The following is a 22,258-nucleotide window of genomic DNA, read 5'->3' as shown; positions in this document are numbered from 1 at the left end:
CAGGTGTGGGGTCCTACCCCACTGTGGGCCCCCGAGATCCTTGTGTCTTGGGGTGTGGGTGGGGTTGGTCTAGGTACACAGATGCATAAAACAGTGGTTCTTCTTTCTGGTTTTAACATTTTTTCTTCTCTGTCTCCCTTCTTTGGTTCATGTATCTCGTTCCTGAGAATGTTGTAGTGAGCTGTGGAAGCAGCAGAGCAATGGGCAGTGGTCCCCAACCTTTTGGGCACCAGGGAATGGCTTCCTAGAAGACAGTGGGCCGGGGCGGGGGGGAGGGGAAGGGGTCAGGGTGGAGGAGATGGGAGGTGGAGAGCTCAGGTGAGCTTCAGTCAGGGCCCGGTTCCTAACAGGGGGTTGGGGACCCCCTGCAGTAGAGGATTACTTTCAGGGAAGGTTTTGGCCCTTGCCTTCAGGTTCCCCCAACATCTCTCACCATCTTCCTCGGGTGCCGCCTGCCTTTCCCGACTTCCCCAGGCCATACTTCTGGCCTGCCCCAGCTCTGAGGTCCTTGAGTACGGTTTTCATCTGTTGCATATTTGAAGTCTCAAATGGTATTCAGTGATTTTTTTTCATGCTTCTTTAGACTCTTGAAGAGCAAGAAACCAGGCCAGAGGAAAGACCAGATATGCCCTCCAGTGCAGCAGAACCTGAAGCAGGTATGAGTGCCCCTTCACCACTCGGGGAACCTAGAGAGTGCACAGGACTCTCGAGCGCTCTGGGGCTGAAGTACGTGGGTGAAGCAGAGCCTGAACAAAGGGGATCAGAAGCAAGATCAGGGGTGGGGGACACAACATGGGTCCTCCGACTCCGTCAGGTGAAATAATCTGTGTTTTCCACTTTCTGTTTTTTTGGATTATTGGATTAGCATTCACTGAGTGCTCTTGGCCAGGCCCTGGGCCAGGTCCTGCCTGGCTCCTGGTCTCCAGGGCTCTCTCCTGACACAGATTATTCCCCTCGGTTTCAAGTTCAATTTCTTCATCCCATTCAGTCCTTCTTCACTCTCTCGCTCTTTGGTTTGTTTCACCACTGTGGTGAAACTCAGGCCTACTCTGTGCTGGCCTGGTGGGTCCGCAAGAAGATGGAGGTGGTGAGAGTGCTTTTGTTGTCTCGAGGGTTGTGGGGACACCCCTGGCCTGTAGAGGAAAGGGGAGGGGCGGGCTGTGGGATGGTCTGTAGAGGCCTGCGCAGTGGTTCTCAGTCCTGAGGGAGCTTCAGAGCCTGAAGGTACAAATCTGCTGGACGTGGGAGTCCTGACAGGAGGTACAATTTTTGTAACACATTGTCACCGTTCTGTTCCACGTCACAACACAGGGAGTCATGCTGATGCCGCACTCGCACATAACAGCCAACTCACTTGCCGGGACTCAGTACTCTCTCAGTTTTCCCAGCCCAGCAGATTATCTGGGTGTGCGCTGTTGGCTTCAGCTCAGGTTGTTTCCTCTTCACAGACACAGATGAGTCTGAGCTGTCAGTGAGTCCTGGCAATAAACACAAGTTTGGTCCTGGGGAGCATTCTCACCTCTGTCCTCAAAGGGTCCTGTAGTTGTTGTATGGAATGGATTCTGAGTTTTGTTTGTTTTTATTTTCTAAAACACAGTAGTGCCAAGAATCTGACATCGTGGCTTCTAGGGTAGTTTGACAAAGGTTTTATACATTGAAATACATATTATCTTTTATCAGTTTCCTTTTGCTTTATCCATTTGAGTATTGTTTTTATTTTTGGAAGTGTGAGGACAGGGTTATATGTATTTAGAGGTAGGGTGCCTTAGCTCTGTAAATCCCGGGGAGTGGAGGGGGCATCACACATGGTCTGTTGATGTGAAGGGACAACAGTCCGATGGTCGAAAGCCACCATGCTGGACACTGGGATTGGGAGAAACAATAGGACTGGATCTTTGTCCCTAAGCCACCAATTGTGGACAGCTGGTTAATACATTTGACTCTCCTTGCAGTTAGCAACAGGTAGTATAAACTCTTAAACTCTTTGTCCCTGTGTTTTTTCAAAAGTCCTCCTGGAGAAGGAAGATTTGTGGTGAGTTGTTGAAAGTCTGAGCGGACCCCCCACATTGCACACAGTCCTGGGTGAAGTGACCAGCTGAGCTTTCCACCCAAGGCACACGTGCCTGGGCCCCTGTGGGGACACCCCCACTGTTCTCTCCTGTGAGCGATGTGCTGGCTGCACTGAGGGAGCTGCAGCCTGCCCTGCCTGCCCAAGGAGGTGGTGAAGACCGGGAGGGAAAACCTCTTCTGGTCTCATGTGAGGAATGCTAGCTGCTTCTGAGCATTTGGCTTGCTGTACTGCTGTAACTAGAACTGATCAGGTTTCTTACGTCTAGTTGGCTGATAAAAAGTTGGAGCTAAATTTCTGGCCAGCCAATTGCAAATGTGTAGGGTGCTGCTGAATGCATTTTTGCATTGCCTTTATTTCGTAAGCCTTCACCTGTGCTTTTCCTGTGTTTATTTTTTAAATCAACTTCTGATTTTTATTTAATGTCTTATATCTTTTTGTTCCCCTGTAATACACGTTCAAACTAATTTAGAACAAAGTGAAGTCTAAATGTGTACTTAAAGTCTAAGCTTTTGCCCTTACGGGGCTAACAATTTGAGATCGGGGCAGGAAGACAAGCTGGCAAGGCACTGGAACCCACCCTGATGGCTCTGGGGAGCTGCTTGAAGTGAATAAGGCTAGATTATTGTTTTAGGAAGGTCACTGTGAGAGTGTGGAGAATGACCGGTGGGGCCGGGACGCTGCTGGAAGTAATGCAGAAGGGGTCTGCTTCAGAGCAGAGTAATGAGTCTGGGGAGGTGGGGACGGATGGGTTCTGTCCTGAAGGTGTGGTATGTCAGGTGGGCGAAGAGGCGATTCCCGGTGTGTCCCTGGGTGGGACAGCCCTTACGGGAAGCAGGATCATGACAAAAACCATACTCAGTTTTAAACAGGTTGAGTTCAATGGGCCTAGGGGACAGTCAAGTTAATGCACCTGGCTGCTAGTTGGACTGAAGTCCCTCAACCAATAAGCAAAATAATTTGGACAGAAACTCAAATCCTCTAACTCCAAATAATGCATGCACTTTATAGATCTAGGCAATGCTTTTATTCACGTGTGCTTGTTGGACATTAGAAGCTGTGTGCACGTTCCAGCAGAGGGCAGTATTCAACTACAGTGAAAGTACTGGATTAGTTTCTGTCCCTGCATAACCCTGGGGTTGACTCACTGGAAGAACAAAACCTTCTGAGGGTGAGAGCTTGCTTTTCTTTTCCTTTAAACTCCAAAAGCAAGCTTTCCCTTTGACATCTACTAGCTTGTGTTTTCCTGTTCCTCCTGCAGCCGTGGAAAGAGGGGGATGCTTGATCTAAGCTGTGGCAGTAGCTGCCATTGATTAAAAAACTATAACAACTTTAGTCGGAAATTTACTGTGCTGTTCTTGTTAGTGTGATAAATGGTTTTATTACTCTCTATGAACCAATTATGTTTCTATAATTTTACGATTGTACCTGTACTTCCAGAATGATGGGAAGTTATAACAAATGAGTTAAATGGCCCAAAGTCATCTCATTTTTAACGTGCTCAGATGAATAAACTAACTATTACTATTTGTTAATCCCCCAACGTATTTTGTCCTTGCTTTTTTTGTCCTTATTTTGGGCCTTATTATCCTACTCTAGGATTTCCAATGAGCACTATACAGATCACCAATCTTGGAAGATGTTCTGAAAAATAAGGGCTCTTTGGCCAGATAAGTAGAAAAGGCTGTATATGAACCCCCCATGTTGGAAACGGAGAATGCATTTAATGTTTTGTAGCTTCTAGTAAATCTTGCGTTCAAGAAACCTGAGGATCTCTTTTTCACAGTTCTCAGCATCTCATGGAAGTGGTCTGTTGAGGTACTTTAGAAATACTGCTCTTCCTCATTTTTACTGATCCTGTCCTTTCCAGACCTTTTTCCTCCTTTTCCATGGTCACCTGGGTTCCCTCCATCCCTTAGTATAGTGGTGCTCACACTGGGACAGAAGCAGGGGCCGACTCGTGGTCCTCGTGAATTTTCAGATCACCCCTGCCTTGCCGCACACACTTTTGTGTGTGTTCTTTGGGAAGCTGTGGTCCGCCTGGAGTTTATGGGGCCATAAAACAAGGAGAACCATTGCAACACCACTGACCACTATGTAAATGCCTGAACTTCTGTGTCACCAGCTTCCTACTTCATTAGTTTCTCCCCATTAATTATCTTCCACATTTTCATTACAAGGAAAATGGAGTTGTGATTGGAACAGGAGTTGCCAGTCACAAAAGGGAGAGAGGGCAAAGCCATTTCCTTCAGGGCTGAGGCGGCAGCTGCATGCAGGCCCGAGGGGTTTCCTCCCCACGAACCTTGTGGAAAGTGGGAGAGGTCGTGGATCCAAACTCAAGACACAATCCAGGCAGACAGATGGGAGTCCTTAGGCTCCTTTACTTATTCATTCAACAAACATTTACTGAGTGCCCACTTTGTGCCAGACACTGGTCTAGGTGCTGGTGATATACCAGCAACCGAAAAGGCAAAGAGAAAATACCCTGATTTCAAGGAGTTGACTGTCAGTTAATTTCATGCAAACATTTGTTGATTGCCAGGCACTGCTCTACCTGCAGGGGCTTCAGCTTTGGGGCTGAGCGAAGTTCGTACCTTCGTGTCTGTGGAGAGGGGTATTTCTCGGAGTCAGAATCAAGTTGTCCCATTGTATGCATGAGGAAGTGGCTGCACCGAGAGGTCACATAACTTGCCTGAGGTGACACAGCTTGCCCAGGCAGTCAGAACTCAGTGAACTGTAGAATGCTCACCACCCTCATGTAACAGGATATTTCCCTAGTTAGTCTTGGCGCTGCTGATCTAGGGATCTCTCTGGCATTTGCGAGATGGGAAAGTGCAAAATTAAAATTGTTGCCTTGAAATGAGCTCCTTGCCACCTGGCTGGCCCGTCTCGTAAAGTTCTTATGACGGGAGATTTGTGACCCACAGGCACAGACACCTCTCTGTGACACACACCGGCAGCGAGCAGGCTGCTGAAAACCTGAGCTCTGCCGGGGACCGGCTGAGCGAGGACCCGCAGCTCTGCCGCGGACTGAGCATTGGGCGAGTGGCCTGGCTGTGTTTTCTTTTGTAGAAAATGGTGGCGCAGGACTGTCATGTGATACTTCCTTCATAGTAAGGCTTAAGTGAGAAAGTAAGGATAGAGCGCCTCGACCAGTATCTGACACCTGGTTGACTAGCTGTCGTTATTATGGGTGCAAGCGATATCATGTGATCTGGGCGGAGTTAGTGGTGATTACGTGTGGGTTAGGACAGACAGCAGGACACAGCTCTTTGCGTTGCAGTGACAAGGTGAACATCTTGGTTGCTTGAACATTCTCTAGACAGGGCTGCATCGCTTCCCTGTTGCTCCGAGTGAGCGAAATGTCAAGAGGAAGTTGCGTGGTGTACTTTATTCAATCTCCTGTTAGATATTATTGGGAAAACAAGAGGGCTTTTTTTCTGTGCAAAATTTCCTTTCCAGAACTTTTCATCTTAAATACTCTAACTCGATGCCTTTTTGGAACTGTTAAAATATGGTTGTGAGGTCTTTTCGAAACGTAGATTCTTCACACCACGGTGGCTGGGACCTGAGGTGGTGGGGACTTAGGACAGCACTAGGAAGGCTGTTCTGCGGGGGGGTTACTCCGTTGGGTGCTCAGCCCTGATCTTAACCCTCGTAAGGAATGTCCATCCGAGGACTCTAGCAGTGCCATTCACTGAGGAGTCAGGGATTTTGACAATTTCAAGATAATTACGAATCATACTCAGCTCTGGGAAGTGGTGTGTGTTTGTTTTTTCCATTGTACAAAGCAGCTCAGCCTTCCCTGCACTTTCTCTAGAGAATGACTTTGCCAACCCACTTTGTCCTACTGTCCACAGGAAAAAAAAGTTTCACCAAGGACAAAAATAGGATGTCAAGCTGATAGGATGCTCATTTCCTATGTTACTTTAATGATACTAGCATTTTCTCACACAAAAAAAGAAAAATTCTCCTTCTTGTCGCCCCCAGTTTATCACAGAATTAAACAATCATAGTTTGATTTGGGAAGAATCGGAGGAGATTCCTCAGAGCTCACCTAGAGGCAACGGTTTCTGTTCACACCTGATGTCCCAGCTGCGTCAGATGTGTGGGCTCAGTGGGAGGGACAGGCATTAAGTAATAAGCACATCAACGAAGGAGTCTGATATAATAGAAATTAGCTGAAAATATAGCAAAGGATTTTTTCTCAGGAATATATGTAGGATCTCAGGGTCAAGTCAAGGGACATAAAAGTGTTCCCAAGACAAAGCTGAATCTTGTTTTTCTTTGAAAGATGACTTGCCTCATTTTATTCAAGGACTTGAGTAAATTAGGAAGATTGTGCCCTGACCTCAATTTGAAATATAATGATTTAGAGCTTCCGCTTAGTTGAAACCAAATTTTGGGGCTGAGGGTATCTATTTTTTCTCCATGAATAAATTCTTTCATTACATTCCTAGATATATACTCAAGACAAATGAAAACAAACATCCCCATAAAAACGTATATGTAAATGTTCATGGAAGCATGAACCTGCCAAAAAGTGGAAAGAACCCAAATGCCCATCAGCTGAGGAAGGGATGTGCACAGTGTGGCGTGTGCATAAAACAGAGTCGTGTTTGGCAACAAGGAATGAACCACTGATACTTCACAACAGGAATGAACCTTGGAAACATCGTGCTGCGTGAAAGAGACCAGTTACAAAGAACCACATATTGTATGATTCCATTTATATAAAATGTCCAGATCAGCAAATCCCTTAAGGTAGAACCTAGACTAGTAGTTGCCTAGGACTGGGGTGGGAGTGGGGTGGCTGAGGAGTGGGTGCTCATGGGAATGAGGTTTCAAGCTGAGGTGATAAACATGTTCCGGAATTGATTGTGGTGATGATTGCACAACTTCACGTATATTAAAAATCATTGAATCATACCCTTTAAGTGGGTGAGTAATATGGTATTGAATTATACCTCAATAAATCTCTGACAAAAATATTGTATGGGGAGGAAGGAGTAGATACTAGAATATTCACAGTGGTTTTATTGATTACTTTTTTGAAGCCTTTTTCAAATTTTCTTAAACAATTATGTTTTTGGCTCAAACATGTCACAAATAATTTTTTAAAAAACAGTATTTCTGAAAGATATTTTAAATCCTTTCTGAAAGAAGGCAGAGTACAAGTACAAAAGTTGTATTGTAAAGGGACAGGTGTTCGAGTTGCCGGAGGGCAGGGGTTTCTTCCCTCACCTTGACACGCCCTCCGGGGCTGCAGATACTGTAGCTCTGGGGGGCCTGGGTCAGCTTGTGGAGGCAAATGCAATGTTGGGGCTTGTGGACTGACAGGGCTCACACCGATGTCTCTATAGGTGAGTGAGTCATTGTTTTCCCCAGTCCATATTTATTCTTGCTAGTATCCCACTTCTAGGGAAAAATATCATTTGGGAAACTGAAATAGAAGGTCAGAGTGTTGTGGTAGCCTCTTAAGAGTGCTACTAGTTTCTCAAATGTGTTCCTTTCACCATTTTGATCTTCTGGCAGTTGTGAGTCAGATGTGCACACTAGGCTGAAACAGTGAAGTGATACATGCAAGTGAAGTCATTATAAGTGAAACGCCAGTGCACAACTAGGGAGGAGGGGGATCTGGTCTCAGAGGCGGAGGGGTGGGGAGAAGCAAGGAGAAAGGCGTTCATCTGTCTGATCATTCTGGCCGTGCAGAAGCGTGATAACATAGTGCTGGTGGCATTGGCAGTGTTCAAAGTCGTCATTCAACTTTCCCTTCCCTGGCTTACCCCCAGCTTGCCTAATGATCTACCACATCTCTTTAGCTGTTTGAGGCCATCAGATCCAGGTGGAGGACGGAAGCATTTATTCAGTACCTGTAATGGGCTGGGCACTCTGCTTGGCACTGGGGATTCAGGTGTTGAACCAGAATCGACTTGGACCAGAATCGAGCTTTTCTAGAACTCACAGTCTGTTGGGAGAAAAGGGTTCAAAAGACTATGAACCAGCCTCAGGGCTTCTCTGGGCATGTGTGGAGTGGGTGGAGCAAGCCCAGTGTGGCCTTTGTTTCCCGTTGTGCTTCTGATGCTGCAAGTCTAACCCAATGGTGCACTTGATCATGGACAGCTGAACCTGAGGGTACGGATGAAATGGCAGTAGTTGTCTGGCTGGCTCTGATCATGATTCTTCTTGCCTCCTTTCTGGGGTGGAGTCAGATGGCACAGCAAATGGTAGTTAAAGGAAAATACTGCACATTATATATTTTCAATGTCAGTTTGGGTTTTTTTTGCTTGAGTCTAGCCTCTGTGGCCCCATTTTCCAGAAGGAGACAGAGTTGAGGTCTATTAGGCTGATCTGTTTCTTAAGACACTGAAATTAATCTCACAGCTACTTAACCCTGTTTTGAAAACCCTGTTCTCTGCTGCAGTGTCTCTGGTAAACATGATTATTACAGATTATTTCTTGTTCCATTATATCGTAGTTTGGCAATAAAAAGTATGTTTATGAAGTTGATAAGTCTGATTTAGAGGGGGTAATCCTTACTTCTGGGTGGGCCTTGAAGGCCAGATTAATAGGTCTTTAAAACAGAATAGCCTGGAGGTACTGATAGCATTATCTGCCGAAGGTTGCTATGGCAATGAGTGGTTGGATTGCAGGGTGCAGTTGGTGGTACAGTGGGTGAGTGTAAAAGGATCCTAGTAATTTAGCAGAAACTCTCCTGGAGCAATTTAATTAAACCCCAGTAGAATGAGTGCCAAATTCTTTGAAAGCTCTAAGATGTAGTTCTGTATAAACCTATACCAATTAAAGATACAGTATTTTCCTGTGTTTACACGCTGTCACAAATATCTTAATGATTTTAGGATAAAGGTGTTATAACTTTGTAAGTTAATCTTTTAAATGATGGAGTACAAATTTTATGAAGACTTGTCTGTTTTAATATGGTTTGTTTGAAAATGCAACAAAATTGCATTATACGGAAACCGTATTCTGGCAATGTACAAAGATGAGCTTTCTGGGAGAGGCAGGAAGCTGGAGTGTGAAGGTGCTACTGGGAATACCACATTCTTTGTTACCACAAGCTGGATTGCCATAGTATATAGCCTTCTTCATCAGTGATCTTGAATAAACTATGTTCTCTTCTTCTGAACCACTAATATAGGTATAGAATTCTTTAGAAACATAGAAGCATCATAATTTAAGAACATCAGGTCTGAAATGGCTTTAAAAGAATGTTCTGTAATGGACAGAATGAAAATGCATGTGACTCTTGATGTCTGTGCAGATGTGTCTGTTGAAACTTTGGTTCTGGTTACCTTCCCCTTCTTTTTAACACATTGGGGGTATCTTTCCCACTTCCCAATTGTTAATAAACCCCCGACTATGTTAATATAATATGATACACATAGTAGGTGCTTCACATCAACTTTCTGCATCTGTGCAGTGGGGTGAAAAGCTTTGGACTTAGGCGCTTAAACAGCAGGCTTTGGAAGGGTCAAGTTGGCCCAGTAGGCACATTGCCGATTATGCTGCCCTGCAGATGTTACTCTGCTGCCACCTGGAGGCCATGTGGGGGGTGTGCATTGAAGGGTAGGCAGGGATGGTGGGAACAAAAGCTGCTGGGGCTGCTGTTCCTCAGCCACGGCTTTGTCCTATTCCCTGTTAAGGTCAGTTGACATGACCACAGAACATCGAAGCTATTCCTTTTTCATTTTTCCTTGTAAAGCTAGTATAAACTCAATATAAGTACACTATTGTGGAGTGTAATATCTTATTACTTGATATAAAGCAAATTCAAAGTTTTTGTTACGTAGTTTTTTAAAAACATCATTCCTGTGAGGAAGTTGACTTCCCCACTCCATCCTTGCCTCAAAGTATAAATGAACCCCGTATACCTCTTCTGAGCAGAAACATGGATGAGAACTCCTGACATTGTGGCCAGGTAGTGAGAAGAGCTTGAAAAATCCACTTGGAGGTTTGAGGCCTCAGGTGACTTAACAGCCGTGGCAAAGTGAAGTAAAGAACTTGTAGTTAATGCACCTGCTGGGAAAACAAGCGTGGTTTCCCAAGAATCAGCTTCAAGCAGGGCCACGGGGGCAGGGGAGCTGAGGGGCCCAGTGCAGAGCCTTGGGGCCCACAATGTTGCTTGTTAACACAGATTCAGGCCACAGATTCTTAGCTGTCTGCCCTTGCTAGGACTGTCTCCAACCCTTTTACTTTCCCGGGGCCCAAGCCCGCCATTGGTGGTTATTTAACAGCAGTGGCTCTTGTTTACTGGCAACTGAGTGTTTGGGAAGAGAACCAATCAGCCAAGGCACAGAGAAAAATACCCCTTAAGTGAACCTTCCTGTACATTGCAGAACATCCTGAGCCCTGATATTTCCAGGAAAGACTTTATTCAGAGTGTGGGCACCCGGCATGCCTGCTGCTTGTCAGTGCTGAGCCTGCCACTGCCCGAGGTGGGAGTCTAAAGGCTGTGCTGAAGTCCCTGGCTTCCATCCGTGCCCGAGGGAAGGCCAGACCTCCCCCAGAATGAATGACGCTCTTTTGGAACAGGAAATCTTTGGTATTTGAGGAATAGATGTGCGGGATTTCCTCAGGTGGGTACAAGTCACGTCCGTAGAATCTGTGCTATGTTGAAGAGCCTTCTGTTGGTGAGCAGCCTTCCTCCTGAATCAAGGGCATTTATTTACTTAACGATCATTTTTTTCCCTCAGGATTTCCTGTGAGAGCTCCCGGACCTGTTTACATCTCTGTCCACACGCATAATAATGAATAATAATAATACCGGAGGGTGGGCAGTAAGGTTATGAGATACTGTGTTCTGCGGAGAGCTGATTTTTAAGAAGCTTAATCTAAAAACCCAGCTCCATGCAGACAGCTCCTGGGAAATTCATTTGTAGGCATCATCTACTTTCTCTTTTTTTTCTCCTCCTTTTATTTTTTTTAAAGCAAAGTTTCTATCAGCAGATCCTGATGAAAATTATTCCTTTTGCAGAGATTAAGAATTTGGTGTCCAGCAGATCACCACCTGAACAGGAGGATGGAAAGGTAATGGATTCCATGCTCTCCTCGCCATTTCTTCTCTGTACGTCTCTCCAGAGTTGAAGTAGATGTGAAGATCTAGCGGTAATAAAAAATTTTTTAAACCAAAAAACCCCAAGGATGTGCCCCAAGTCACATTCCAAATAACTTGAAATTGAGTTTTCCTCACTGAATTTTCTATCTCTATTGTCTATGACCATACATAGCTGTCTTTCTAGGTTGAAATTTTATATGCAAGATGACTTAATACATTTTCCAAAATAAATTTGTACGTTGGGATTGATAACCACAGACGCTTGCCGATAATGGGATTGCTCGAGTAGCCTGGGAGAGATCCTCCGAGGATAAAATAGCCTGTGGATAGCTTGCAGTCATGTTGCAGCTTGGGACAGAGGCTTCGCTTATTGTTAGGCTTTCAATAATGTCAATTAAGGACAAGACTAGTTTCCTGTTCCTGCATGGTGATACGTGTAACGTGTCTTTACTGATGTTCTCTGAGGTTGTTTTTCTAGTTTACAAAAATAACAAAACATTAAAGTGGCACATAGTAATTAAAAAAAAAACCCCACAACCTGACTTTATTTTTTCCAGAGTGCGAAAAGTCTGGGTCAGCAGGATGAACGTGAAGACCAGGCCAGCCTAGAGTCGGGTAGGTCCCAACCCTTGCTTCCCTTGCACCCGTGGGGTATCACAGTCCCAGGAATACAGAGGACAAGACGAAAACATATTGTAGAAAGAAAGTCTTCCATCCTGGGAGCCTTGTGTGTTTCTTAAAACCCACTCAGATAAATTTTCTTCGCCGCATCTCGTATAATACTATGACCAGGGGTTGAATCTCCCTTTATAATCTAGAAAGCAAAACAACTGAAACAAGGCGATGAAAGCGTTTCCTGAGCAATGTTACCCGGAGCCAGCTCTGGCTTCTCGTACGTTACCTCGTTATTCCTGGGAAGCGGCACTGCCAGCGTTGAGTGAAGCCACTCCACCTGTGGAGAGTGGGTGGTGGAACTGAGACTCCTAACTTTTTTCCACCTGGCCCTGGAATCCTCAAGCTTACTGCTATCCCATATTGATACCCAGTGGGACCCTTTGGAGCTGAGCCTCTAGGATCTTATGCCCTGGCCTCAGGGAAAGGCCAGGTGCTTGTCCTGGGGCGTGGCTGTGATGGGAGTGTCCTTCATTCTTCAGAGGAGCCCAGTGCTCCCTGGGCAAGGTGAAGGTAGTTCTCCCCACGGGCCTGGAAATGTTCATCTGCTCACATGCATTCTTGTTCACAACTGCCTGAGGACACCTCCCCAAATCTCTTCCCCAGACACTTTCTAATTCTTTGGCTAATTTAGACCTCAGACTCCTCTTTGGAGTTAGAGACTGGTGAAGCGGTTGGGTTTGAGCTCAGCTGGGTACCCGGAGGGTTTGTGAAGGCCTCTGGACGAAGGGGAGAGCAGAGAAGCACAAACTTTCCTAGTTGGTTTCTGCAGGCTCAGCAAACCTGAGGCAGTTCACATACCTGGAAAGCACGAGGGCAGAGCGGTCTTAGGAGCTGCAGAGGGTGAGGTGGCGGTGGCAGTGACAGCAAAGTGCTCAGGCTGATGGGAAATCCAGGAAAACCGAAACAATGCCCAGGGTGTGTTAAGGAACAGCACTGGGTGGGCCTGCAGAGCCTAGCAGCCAGTGGCGTGTTATAGACACGTTTGGCAGGCACTGGACAGAGCAGTTCCAACAATTGGGAAATCTTGGAGAATGAAGCTGGGTGAGGAGGAAGCACTCTTGGGGGGTGGTTGGCTGTGCTGCTGATAGTTGGCCACAAGCCAGCAGTGATTTGCTGGAGCTCCTTGTGTGAGGTGCTACTGAAATTGGAACAGAAACTTAGGCCATACCTAGCAATATGTACACCTTTAATATTTCTACTATATGAGGTAAGAGGAAGAGGGAAGGGGAAAGAGAAATGAAAGCCAGCATCTCCGTGTGGATGAGTCTTGCGGCCACCAGAGCTGGGAGAACAGCCCTTGCTCACGTGTAGAGGATGCCTCTTCCATAAATTGCATCATGCTCCCAGGAATGTTAGCTCTGAAGAATGTTTACTAAGATGAAGTGCTGGTGGGGGAGGAGTGTGGGGTGTTAAAACTATGAAATGCCAGAATTATTTTAATTTTAAGCTTTAAATACTCACTTCATTCTCAAACTGGTATATTTGCTGGGTACAGAAGACACGTGTTAAGGATACTGTAGTAGCCTGACCTGATCCAAGCGTTTTGTCGGTAACATCATTGTGCCTGAGGAGAACTGTAATGAAGGATTTGAGAGAGACAACCGTGTATGATGTTAATCCAGGGGTTTATGAAAGGGCTGCGAATGATGGTTCCTTGTGCTAACATTTGCTTTTTTGTTAACTTGAACGTTTTTTGGACTAATGAAAGTCACTTGACTTTATGCAAAGAAAATGATAATGGATTTTAAAAGAAACTTCTGAGACACAGAAAGGGGCAACACGCAGTGAGCAAGAGTCAGGTGATAAGGTGGAGTCTGCAGCTGAAAATGACTTTTCCACAAGGCCATTTCCAAACTGTTTTGTTCTTTTATAAGTGCTTATATTCTGCTCAGTCTCTAGGGAAAGGCTGATACATGTGGGGTCAAGGTATATATCTTTGCTGACTTGTTAAAGATGGTGTGATGTGAGTTTGGTGTGATCTCAGAAACTACATCAGTGCTGTTTCAATAGAACTTTCTGTGATGATGAGCATGTTCCATATCTGTACTGTTCAATATGGTCTCCAATAGCCACATATGTTTACAGAATGTGTGATGTGTGACTAGCGTGACTGAGGAATTGACTTTTAAATTTCACTTCATTTATTGCACTGAAAGTTAACTTTATATTGTTTTTTGTTAACCCATCAAAGCATCAGGAATCATACTGGCCATTAGTTTATACACCAAAAACGTTGGTTGGAGGGCTAATGTCTCAGGTGGGTAACATTTAGTAAGCTCATCCAAGCCAGTGCCCCCACCCACCTCACTGGGTAGTGATAATAAGGCTACAGTACTTTTATGGTGAGTCAGGGGTCATGGCCCCACTCACTGTGGGTGCTGTAAGGGCCTGGTGTTTTGCTGAAAGGGTGAATATCAGTCGAAGGGCTGGTATATGATTCCGTTGCTGTCACAGTGAAGAATGGGACTCCTCAGTGTATGATTCCTTCACATTCTCGGCAGGTAGCATGGGAGGAGAGGACAAAGCATTTGGAGGAAATGGAAAAAGAGAAGGTAGGTGAAATGGAGCAAGACAGAAATTGAGAAGGAAGGAAGGGTCCATTTGGTGCAGGGTCCATTTAGTCCCCGATAGAAGTATGGAAGTAGAGGGGATGAAATACCATTTAAAAATAGAAGCTTGGTAGTGGGCAGCAGCAAAGGCTGTGCCTGGGAGAAGGGAAGTGAACACCTGGCCGGAACGAGTGGACACCTGTGGGAATGCAGTGGGATGGCTGAGCTTCGGCTGCCCTGTTGGAATCCCGAGTGCAAACCAAGATGCCTGAACAATCACCAGATCAACAAAGCTGTGAGTGGCTTGATTTGTTGCTCTCTTGCAAACTCTAATTTTAAAAAGTTGAATCTGAAAAAATAAAACCATGTGCCTTGTTAGAAATTAGAGTGTCCAATGAAAAGTTAAGTGCATGCCGAGGACTGTGAAACAAGAGTGCTGGTATCTCAGGTGAATTACAGAAGCTCCTGGAAGGTGCTCCTGCTCTCTCGTCAGGTGACGTTCAAGAGTGTGAGCAAGGTTGTGCGTGACAGCCAGATTTAGTGACACTCATACTGAGGCTGATTTTCTTGTAATAATTTATCAGCCATGGCTGCACTGGACTAAAGATTATTTGAAACTTACTTGGCTAAAACTGTATATTGTATTACTATCTGGATGTGAAATGGACTTATTAAAGCAAGAACTGTGTGAGCATATTTTTTTCAAAGTTTTAATTGATTGATTGATTTTAGAGAGAGAGGAAAGGAGAAAGAAAGGGGGAGGGAAGGAAGAGAGAGAGGTGCATCGATTTGTTGTTCTGTTCCTTCATGCATTCATTGATTGATTCTTGTATGTGCCCTGGGGCCCTGACGGGAAATCGAACCCACAACCGTGGTGTATTGGGATGACACTCTAACCAGTTGAGCTCCCTGGCCAAGGCCTGTGAGCATGCTTTAACTTTCCTCATGGGGGGAGGATGGAAAGGAGGTAGGGAGGGACGCTAGAGGGTGGTTGTCGCATTGGTTAACATCATCCTTTTTGCTTGGGAGGTCCCAATTCCCTGAGACTCTGGGCACGAGGCAGTGCTGTATCTGCTGTCCTAGGTTTGGCTGGCAGACAGTGGGCTTGGCACAAATGCCAGAGCAGATTTTTAAACATAATACCTTGCTAAATAGATTTGTGGGGAAAAAAATAACTTTTTTAAATTATAGAAGTAATAAATGCTCATAGTAGAAAAATCAGAAGTTTTAGAATAACTAAGAAAAAAAAAGAAAAATATCCCTATAATTTTCCCCCTCCAAAGCAGCTACTATTAAAATTTGGTATATTTCTTTTCAGTGTTTTACCCTATGCATCTATTGTTTATATAGTTTTGATCACGTAAGCAATAGAATTTTGTGTCCTGCTTTATCCATTAAACATTATATACTGTAAGTATGATCCATTTCAGAAGGTAGCTTAAAATGAGTCTGTATATGTTTCTATCAAAAACATGAATTACTTTTCTAAGAAGAAAGGGAAAATGTCATAGAGTCTTCCAAGAAGTATATTTAATATTTATGGGCCACAACCACCCCCTTTTTAAAATAATATATATTACTTGATTTTATGGAGTGGCCTGGTTATTAGTACATGCTGAGGCTCAAACCCAGTTATTCTCTAACACTTTGGGTCACTTCATTGTTATTGTTGTTTGTTACTTTTATGAGATACAAGAAAAAGAAAGCCTCTCAGTGGTGCTGGCATTGGGAGGATGGGCACAAGGGAGACAGATTAACCAAAGTGTGATGTGGAAGGAAACCTGACTTGATACCCTGAACCGTGTCCAGACCAATGGGAAGAGAAGGAAGCAGAAACAGACAGAAACAAACATTAGGAAGTGAGGTGCTTCGGATTGCTCACCCTACGTGACACAGACCTTCCGTAACTCTAGACCAAGAAGGAGAAACAAAGGGCCTGCACAGGAAGCTTAGGAAAATTTCAGCAAAGGGAAGTTGGAAGGAAATGGCTGGAAGACGCTAAGGAACAGCCTCTCTAGCACAGAATGTTGGGTGTAGTACAAACTTTCTCCCAGATCTCCATTTATGGACCTATCTGGGAGCTCCAGGCCCGTGGATTTCAGTGGTGAGCTGGGTGGAGAAGTGCAGTCAATAGTCTTAATTAGGCTACTGTTTCCTTTCTTCTCGTGTTTACTAAAAGTTTTGAAATGGAATTAATGCTATTAAGCTGTAAAAGCTTATACAACACTGTTTTTAAGTTGTTTGTGAACAGTTTTGCTATGGTGCCCAAAAAGATCTTAAGTGTGGAATCAAAAGATCTAGGAGCTGGCCCTCTATTGGCTATTATTTGATAACACATGTGTCTATGTTGAGATCTCAAGGATGTTGCATGAAACATTAAAAAAAAAAGTGAAAAAGGGAGAGGGAACCTTGGCAAAGCTCCTACCCTTCTGAAAAACAGGCTTTAAAGTCTAATTTTTGGCAGATGTCTCTCTATATCCCAAGCTACAGAAGTGTCTGTGGATTCCCTCTTTTTTTCATTTGTTGGGGGAGTGGGAAGGGGTGGTCATTTTTCTAACACAAGCCAAAGCTTACCAGTGATTTGGTTTTGAAATCAAGGGGCTGGGCCAAGTGCCCATCAGTCGGTGAGTGGATAAAAAAGCTGTGATACACTTACACAATGGAGTGTGACTCAGCTGTTAAAAAAGAAGGAAATCTTACCTTTTGCAACAGCATGGATGGGCCTGGAGATTATTATGCTAAATTAATAAGCTAGTCAGAGAAAGGTAAATACCATATGACCTCACTTAGATGTGGAATGTAATGAACAAAATAAACTGGATGGACAAAATAGAAACAGAGGCACTGACACGTGCAGCAGCCTGGCAGCTGACAGAAAGGAGGGGTTTAGAGGACTGGATTAAAGAAGGTGACGAGATTAAGCAATAAACCCCGCCCAAAACCCCATTTATATGACACACAGACAACAGTGTGGTGATAGGCAGGGGAAAGCTGGGGGTAGGTGAAGTTGGGCAAATGGGGGGAAAATGGGGACCAGAAGAAACTTTGCTTGGGGTGATGGGCACATGATGCAGTGTGCAGGTGATGTTTTGTTGAGTTGTACACGTAAAACCTGTGTGGGTTCACAAGAACCAGTGTCACCCCAATAAATTCAATGAAAACTAATGAAATAAATAAAAAGCTAAAGGAAAGAAAGAAAGGATAGAAGAAGGAAGGGAAGAAAGAAAGAAGGAAGGAAAGAAAGAAGTCAAGGGTCTGGGGGTGGAAAAATGTCCCAAGAAGACCAACGGGAATGCGAAGTTATCTGTAAAAGTTGACTCAAATTTTATTCCTTTTGTTAGTTAACTTCAGTGAAATTTTCTTACTGCAATTGAAGTTTTAAAAACTGTTTGGTAGAAGAAATTCCTGACTTACTGGAATTCCACCGAGTATTACAAGCACAATTTTGTTCTCTTATCACAAATGTCCTGCCTTTTATATTTGTGGCTTCATTGTTTGGATAAAATTCTCCCTGTGGAATGCAAGTCAAGCATTTTTTAATTAAATTAGACAATTGGAGTATTTATTGGCAGACTTTTATCCCATAAATTAGAAGAAAGAATTTGGGGAATTTTTAGGTTAATATATACTATGGCCTAGGGAACAGGAAGAAACCAAAGCCTTACTAGAAGTGGATAGTGCATCATACCGCCTTTTTCCTGATAAAAAATCCTATCTTAAATTGTAATTTCCAAGTCTAGGACGCAGTGGTGGGTCTAATGTCCTACTCAATGTTTGCTCACTAAGGTTTAAAAAAAAAGCCAAAGGAAAGTGAGTCAAGAGTTGCTAATCTAAGCACTCAGTTATCCTATGGTTCTAAACTCTTCGAGTTTTAATTTCATTGGCGTTATTGTGAAGCCATAACGATACCAGAGACTGGATCCACCCCTAAGGAAGTCTAATTGAATTGGTCTGGAGTGTCGCCTGCACTGCAAGACTTCTAAAGGCACCCAGGTGATTCTCAGGTGTGGCCCAGGTTGACAACCATGGACAAAGTTCATTAACTTAAGGGAACTTTGCTCTTCTGAAATCACTCTTGACTCACTGGGTTTTCTGTATTTTTGGAATTTAGATTATAAGAGCAATCAATGGAAACCAATTTGTATTAGGTTTGCAAACTTTTAAGGATTATTACCATTGATATCATTGTAGATCTGTGGGAAATGTGAAAACTTTGGGGAAAAGTTATTGAAAAAGTTTCCTAACTACTTGAACCTTAATGAGATGATTGACTTCGAGGTGCACCGATTGGGATGAAGGGAAGTTGGGTTTACACTAACGTTATAAGGGCTTCATGATGATGCCTGATGCTTTTGGCATTAGTACCTGCGGTACAATCTAAATCGCCTTTCCCATCTTACTATCCACCTTAATCTCTAAACCGTAATTGAGGGAGGGGAGATGGCAATTTCTTCTCTGATTTCTAAATTTTTTATTCTCCAAAATAATATCTTCAACTCCAAGTAAAGAAGCTTAGTGAATAAGTTAATTCCACAGGTTCCATTTCTAAAGATTCTATGTTGATGTTTAAATCAAATGTTTAGCTTATAAATTTCAAACAGCTATAACACTTTAGGAAATGACAACTAATTATGAAACAAGTGAAAAATATGAACTATATTCTGGAAATAGCATTTATAACATTTTTATATGGAAAGTTAAAATTTCACTCAGGAATTGCCTCCCTTCTTCTGGTGTTGCAACATTTCAGAAAACCTGTGCGTACACACACGTAATGAAAGCCCCGCCCTCATGGAGGAAGCCCAGGCTGTGGGCTTGATTGCAGTGTGAGTGTGTTTATGTGCATTTAGGCCTGCTTCATACTGAGTGTCATGGTTAATCCCCTGCAAGGGACTTGAGGGTGATTAAGATTCTGCCTAGCTTTCGTGCTGGGGAGTACAAGCTCTAACAATTTATTGGGACAATTTGCTTTAACTTTTAGAGTGGCTCATTTAGAAGGCATTTTTATGAAACACGGCCCCTTACTTCAGACATAGGCAAGAAAGCCAAAAGAATTTATTCTCTGCATGAGATTCTGATGAAGAATATGTGTAGTTAAAACATAGAGAAGTGATACAATTAGAGGTCAAATAGGAGATCCAATAGCAAATAATCTGCTCTTTCTTTATAACATTTAAAATCACAAGCGAAAGATCAGAATAAAGAGTGAAGTTAAAAGGTATCTAGAACTTGACAAGAAAACTTCAAGTGAGCTAGCTGGGTATTGTCCAGGTTCTTGAGATTGGTCTGCCAAGAGGATTTCCACTGATCTAACCGGGGTAGACTCACCTGGCCACAGGTGCCACATAGGAGCTTCTCATTGAGGTTAACTCTTGGGCAGTATTAACCCCAAAGAGACACTATTTGTTTCCAAAAAATTAAAATTATTTTCTGCATGTAATTTTTAATGTCTAATTAGTTCCCTCAGAGTTACACGGTAACTTCACTTAATACAGTTTTATGCAAAAGGAAATGGAATTTTATACTTGACTCAAATTCTATACATCTAAGTGATGCAAACATTCTTTTAACATGAATTCCAAACATTTAAGCAACATAGATTCTGTAGTTTTTGTCTCCATACTTTAAAATTTTTAAACTTTATTTTTTAGAACAGTTTTAGATTTACAGAAAAGTTTTAAGAATAATATAGAGTCTCCATTTGCCCATTTCTCCACTTCCCCAGTTTCTCCTGCTATTAATATCGTATATTATTATGCTACATTTGTTGACAATAAACCAGCATTGATACATTATTGTTGAATAAAGTCTACATTGAGACTTTTTAAAGCTTTTATCTAATTTCCTTTTCTGTCCCAGGACACTACATTACCTTTAGTTGTTGTGTTTCCTTAGACTTCTCTTGGCTGGGAGAATTTCTTGAACTTGCCTTGTTTTTGATGACCTTGACAGCTTTAGGAGTCTGGCTCAGGTATTTTGTAGAATGTCTCTCAAATGGTATTTTTCCATCATTAAACCGGGGTTATGGGTTCTGAGAGGAAGTCCACAGAGGTAAAGTGCCTCTTGTTCATCATATCAATGGTATATACTTATACCATATCAATGGTATATACCAACGTCATATCAATGGTATATACTTATCACTGTTTTTGATGACCTCGATTACCTGGCACAGGTAGGGTTGTCAGGTTCCTCTGCGGTGAAATTGCTCTTTCCATACTATACTCTTTGTGCCTCAGACTTCATGAGTTAGGAAGTTATCTATATACCTCCTTGTGGGTAAAATAGCTACAGAAGCTATTTTGGAATTTTTCTATATGGGAGACTTACATCCTCCCACTTATTTTTATTCAATTCCGTGTGGATTCATGGGTATTTATTTTATACTTTGGGTACTAATCTAGGACTACTTTAATTGTTGTTCAGAGTGCTCTAGCCTTGGCAATGGGAGCTCTTTCCGTGGGCTTCTGTGTCTTTCCTGCATGTCCTGTCACTGTGGCTGTTGGTTTAGGGAGGTGGACGTGTTCCTTGTGATACTGTAATGCTGGATACATGACCCTGTGTTGGTCAAAACCCACAGAACATATGGACGCAGGGAAGGTTCGTGTGTGCAAATAAAAAAGAGTAAGAATTTGGAGGATCCTGTGATGAAATGCAGAAGGTGGCCAAAAAATCTAACCACTAAAAAGGCATGACACACCTTACTGTGGGGGCAGAGGGACGCAGACCTCAGTACCTGCGGAAATGAGTGCGGTCTGTAAGAATCAAGGTGAAAGAGGCTGTCGTCTAGGCAACGAAGTTGTTCCCATGGGGTACAGGTTAACAATTCCGATCCATTATCAGTGAGTACAGGAAACGAACAACCAAATAAGTGGATTATGGATAGTAGGTGCCAGGTTTCTCATTCTTGGAGTGGGCGTTTATAGACAAGCAGGGGGCAGAGGCTAGAATGGTTCACAGGCTACTGGAGTGGAGTTGTAGGCATCAGTAAGCACTCATGACCACTTAATGTAGATAAGCATGGTTGTGCAGAGAAATATTTGTAGATATGTGTATATTCACATATGCATTTCCCCGCCCTGTTAGTTGAGAGGACCTAGAAGCAACACTGTTTCATCCAGTAGCATAGACAAGAGGAGCCATCGTTATACTTGGTGTGAACTTTGGCTTCAGAACTGCATCATTGACAGTTTCGAGTTTTATGTTAAACTGTTTAAATCCTTTGCTCATTTTATACCTCATAGTTAACTTATTTACATGTGAATAACCAAATGAAAGCCTATAGAACAACAAGTTTAACTGTGAATGTTAAAACTAATAAGAATGTGGATAAGTATGTGGCATGTTAGAAACATTTTTGGCATATTTGGGAAACTTGGAATTGGAGCATTATCAGAATAACCCTAAAATGTAATTGTAGATGTTGCTGTCCCTACGTGTCTCCGTTCTTCCTACCATAAGGAAGTTTTTCTCCTGAGACCATCACAAGATACGTTCCTGCTCCTTCAGCCCTTTCTCTGTCCAGACTCGTTGCTCGTGTCCTTGCTTCCACTGCCAGGGCCCCTCACACCCACTATCCTCAGCTGCCTCTCCAAGATAATTTCAAAGTCCCTCATCATTTATTGTTCAGAAAAACTTAGGCAACTTGTCCTAATTCTTTTCTTTCAGGTTATGCCCAGGAACTCCAGTGTTTAAAACACAATGGTATTCACCAAGGATCTTTTTCTCTTACGAGAATCATCTGAGTAGAGCCAGTAGCTACAGCAATACAAAATGCTGGTGGAGGCGTTGACAGCAGAGCTCTGTAATAGGTTGCTTCAGTCAGAAGGTCTATTATTTTCCTGGCTTGAAGTGTTGCAGGTATTTCCTTCTCATACTACATGTGGGTAC

General features: G+C 43.4%; 1 protein-coding gene across 6 annotated transcripts in view; it reads left to right on the top strand.

Annotated features, from left to right (window-relative positions):
* ARHGEF28 (Rho guanine nucleotide exchange factor 28) overlaps positions 1–22,258 on the top strand; it is a 278,654-nt gene that overhangs the window by 134,710 nt on the left and 121,686 nt on the right. For 5 of the 6 annotated variants that reach the window (XM_045197847.2, XM_024563496.3, XM_053912640.2 and 2 more), the window contains 3 exons: positions 584–656; positions 11,064–11,116; positions 11,702–11,759. In XM_045197847.2, coding sequence (XP_045053782.2) covers positions 584–656; positions 11,064–11,116; positions 11,702–11,759 — 184 coding nt within the window. The remainder of the gene's footprint in view (positions 1–583; positions 657–11,063; positions 11,117–11,701; positions 11,760–22,258) is intronic. The other variant, XM_045197846.2, reaches the window with a different exon arrangement.

Source organism: Desmodus rotundus, chromosome 1 (genome assembly GCF_022682495.2).
Source record: "Desmodus rotundus isolate HL8 chromosome 1, HLdesRot8A.1, whole genome shotgun sequence".
NCBI lineage: Eukaryota > Metazoa > Chordata > Mammalia > Chiroptera > Phyllostomidae > Desmodus > Desmodus rotundus.
This window is presented reverse-complemented; position numbering and strand designations above follow the sequence as displayed.